General features: G+C 38.9%; 1 protein-coding gene across 1 annotated transcript in view; it reads left to right on the top strand.

The window, feature by feature from the left end:
- LOC108314170 (olfactory receptor 2S2-like) overlaps window positions 1-2,396 on the top strand; it is a 3,943-nt gene extending 1,547 nt beyond the window's left edge. Inside the window, exons 2-3 of the mRNA XM_017542929.2 lie at window positions 2,129-2,181; window positions 2,364-2,396. Coding sequence (XP_017398418.1) covers window positions 2,129-2,181; window positions 2,364-2,396 — 86 coding nt within the window. The remainder of the gene's footprint in view (window positions 1-2,128; window positions 2,182-2,363) is intronic.
- Window positions 2,397-3,816: the final 1,420 nt, after the last annotated feature.

Raw genomic sequence — 3,816 nt, 5'->3', positions numbered from 1 at the left:
TAAGATGGAGTCTCACTCTGTCGCCCAGACTGGAATGCAGTGATGCGATCTCAGCTCACTGCAACCTCTGCCTCCTGAGTTCAAGCAATTCTCCTGCCTCAGCCTCTTGAGTAGCTGGGATTACAAGCATGAGCCGCCACGCCTGGCTAATTTTTGTATTTTTAGTAGACACGGGGTTTCACCGACCTTGTGATCTGCCCGCTCGGCCTTCCAAAGTGCTGAGATTACAGACGTGAGCCACCGTGCCTGGCCAACTGAATATCTTTTTAGTTGTAAGAAAATACAGGCTATTTTCTTCTTGATGCACTGCAGATCATTAAACATCACCCAGTATATTAAATAAAATTCAAGGAGTAATGAGTTCAAATTTGACATTCTTCACTTACAGAATTTCACAACAGGAAAGCTTATATTCTGATAGACACCAAATCATGTTCTAGAAAAAAGATGATGATAAATAGATATAGTTCAAAGTAGACAGATGGTGGCTATATATGTTTGAAGACTTTGGGGCTAATTTTTGTTTTTGTTATTGTTTTTGAGACAGAGTCTCGCTGTATCTCCCAGACTACAGTGTCGTCATTCCCGCTCACCGCAGCCTCTGCCTCCTGGGTTCAAGCAAGTCTCCACCCTGAGTAGCTGGGGCTAAAGGCACACACCACCATGCCTGCTAATTCTTGTATTTTTAGTAGAGATGAGTGCTGGGATTACAGGCGTAAGCCACAGTGTTCCAGCCTACGGGGCTAAATTTTCATAGGTTTCTTTGTTCCAAGGATTCTCAGAGCCTTTATTATGCAAAGGTTCACTGTGAATGTCTCACAGAGAATAAAGTTGTAGCATTTCCTGAGCCTCCAAAGTTCAGCACAATAAAAACTAGAAAGCATTTTTTTTTTTACCTAAGTGTTCGGGCAGATTCCTTACCCTCTTTTGCCTGTCTATTCATAGATACAGAAGACAGACAAGAGGTTCAGAAATTGCTGTGGATGAAAAGCAGCAGTTTTATGGCAAGTTATATCAAAGTCGAGAATATCAGAAGAATTATTTAAAAGGAAACTTTAGAAAGTGAATACGATTTTAAGAAGTTATTAAAATATTTTTGCTTCAAGTGATATATTTAAGTTTTCTTATATTTGTTAAGAATTAACTGGATCATTTGAGCTCAGAAGTTCAAGACCAGCCTGAACAACATAGTGAGACCTAATCTCTATTTTAAAAAGAATGAATTGCATAAGATAAGGATGCATATTTTGCTACTAAAATTTCACTGTACTGTGTTAGTCTAAGGTTCTGATTTCTACTTGCCCTAGAAGAGAAACAGTCTTGCTACTGCAGATACACGAGAGTGACATCTAGTGGTCATGCAAGGCAACTTCAGACATTTACAGAGCCGTGCTGTGTTACAAGAAGCTGCACAGGTCTTCTTCACCCCTAACTACATGGTACATGGAGTTTCTCTCCAATATCCCTGACCCCATTCATCCAGCATCTGCTTGGATACCTCCAGTGATAGACAATTAACACTTTCAGGTTCCAGCTGTTTCATTCAGTCCCACCAGCAAATTCTTCCTTGAATTGTACTAACATATACGTGTCTCCGTTAGCATCTATCTTCATTAGCATCTTTCAGTCCTAATTTAGCTTCATGCCCTTACATGAAATATACATTATCTCTTCTTTCTTCTGATATATAAAGATTGTCCTCCGGGTTCCTGGGTCTTTTCCCTCCAGCATAAACAACCCCCATACTTCTACCTGTGCCAAAATCACCTAGTTTACCCAACTGACAGGTACTAAATTGTGTCCACAGTATCATGTTTAATTCCAACAGTGTGTGATATTTCTGAAAATACCGTGGGAATAATAGTGATAGTGCTAATCTAACTCTGTTTCCCCAGGGCAGTGGAGATCTGCCTGGCATAGAGAGACACTTGAACAAACCTGCCTTCTTGTGAAGCTGTCCTTACTCACTTTCTCTTCCTTGAGGAATGGCAGTCATATTCTTTTATATTACAAATTACAATATTATAGTGTAACTGCTGAGTCAGAAATACATCGCTCCCTCTAGGAACACTGTCACCTTTCACTCCCACTCTCTTTTGTACATCAAGGGGAGGCAAAACTATTATATTATTATACTTAATCATACAGACAAATGTATTATTTTTAAAATCTCAGTTCTGGGTTAGTGGGTGTTTTAGGCTTTTATCCTAGTGACAAAATCCCCAATTAATCTTTAAGTTAAAACTCCAAATATAAAGTATATCTGCTTTGGTTGAAATGGAGGTGGGGGGCAGAATAGAGGCGGGGATAGGGGACGGAGTTGGGCTCTATCTGCTCAGCCCGCCCTTCGTCCCCATCCCCAGGTTCCCCGGTCCGCAGGCACCACCAAACACTAATCTGATCCAGACCACTGGTGCCAAGAAAATTAGACATTTTGTAAGGATATTTTGTTCCACTCCCAAAAATAAATGTGAAAATCTAGGGGGAAAATTTATATTCTAAGAAAAAATAGATACCCAATTAACCATTAAAGAGATAGACAACTTAAAATACCAATTAATACCAATTACCTAGAGAAGTTGAGAAATTGTCAGAGTTACCACCTTAAGATGTTCCAGGCCATCTGCTTCACAGAGGAGTGGTAATAAACATTCAAGGAACAAAAGATTTTAATATGGTTTAAACAATTTTAGGGAATAAAGTGAGAAAGAGATCTTCCAAATCGCTTTAACCAAACCAGCATTACACTGATGCTGTATCATTGAAAACTTAACAAGGAAGTACAGAAAAGGAAAATAACACCTCTTCCTTTCCTCTCTCACCTATTTACATATGTGTCTGTGTATGTAGATGCATGCATACATATAAAATAGAACGCAGCAGCACGTAGAAAGAATACTAAACCATAGCCTAATGGATTTATTTTTTTAAAATAAAACTAGAACAATTTAAGGCTATGTATCGGTATAATTCACTAGGTTTATAGGTTAAGAGGGGGAAATGATCATCTCAACAGATCCTCAAAACTATCTGAAAAAGTTAAAAATCAATTTCTTAGTTTTAAATTCCTTCTAGTAGGAATGGGTGTGTTCTTCAACAAAATTAAATTTATGTCTCTAATGAAAAGTATGTGTCATACCTAATGTTAAATCAAATCAAATCAAACCCGTTACAATTTAACACTTTTCTGGATATACCAACCATTGAATTAGAGAGTAGAGATAAATAACAGGTGAAACTAGAAGAAAGGTAAGGCATAATGTTATTATTATTGCTAGCTGATACACGCATAATTTTATACCTGGACAAAACAGTAAAATCAATCAAAAGCAATTTTGAAAAACAGTAGGAGAATTCAACAAGCAAGCTGCATACAAAATTAATATGCAAAAGTCCAGGTTCTAGAGGAGAAATGGGGAAAAGGGAAGGGAGAGGGAGAGAGAGGGGAAGAGAAAAAGAGAGAGGAAGAGAGAGAGAGAAGAAGAAAGAGAGGGGAGGAGATTTAAGGGAAGAGAAAGGAGGAAAGAGAGAGGGAGAGACAGAGAAAGAGGAAGAGAGGGAGAGGGAGGCGGAGGGAAGCTGGTTGTCTTGGGCTCTGAGTCTCCAGCAGCAGTCATCAGCTTGCTCCCTACCAGCTAAACAGGCCTTTTCTCGTCTTCTAGCTTGAGACAAAATCTGCTTTTTTCTCCACATTGATGTCATAAGAAACGATCATGGCTGCATAACTTGCCCCCTTTCTAGCAATAAGAACCCACATATTTCCTTCAGGGGGAAAGGTAAATGGAAGAATTTTTATAGAGACTATGCAGCAAGATT

Source organism: Cebus imitator, unplaced genomic scaffold, assembly GCF_001604975.1.
Source record: "Cebus imitator isolate Cc_AM_T3 unplaced genomic scaffold, Cebus_imitator-1.0 Scaffold149, whole genome shotgun sequence".
NCBI lineage: Eukaryota > Metazoa > Chordata > Mammalia > Primates > Cebidae > Cebus > Cebus imitator.
This window is presented reverse-complemented; position numbering and strand designations above follow the sequence as displayed.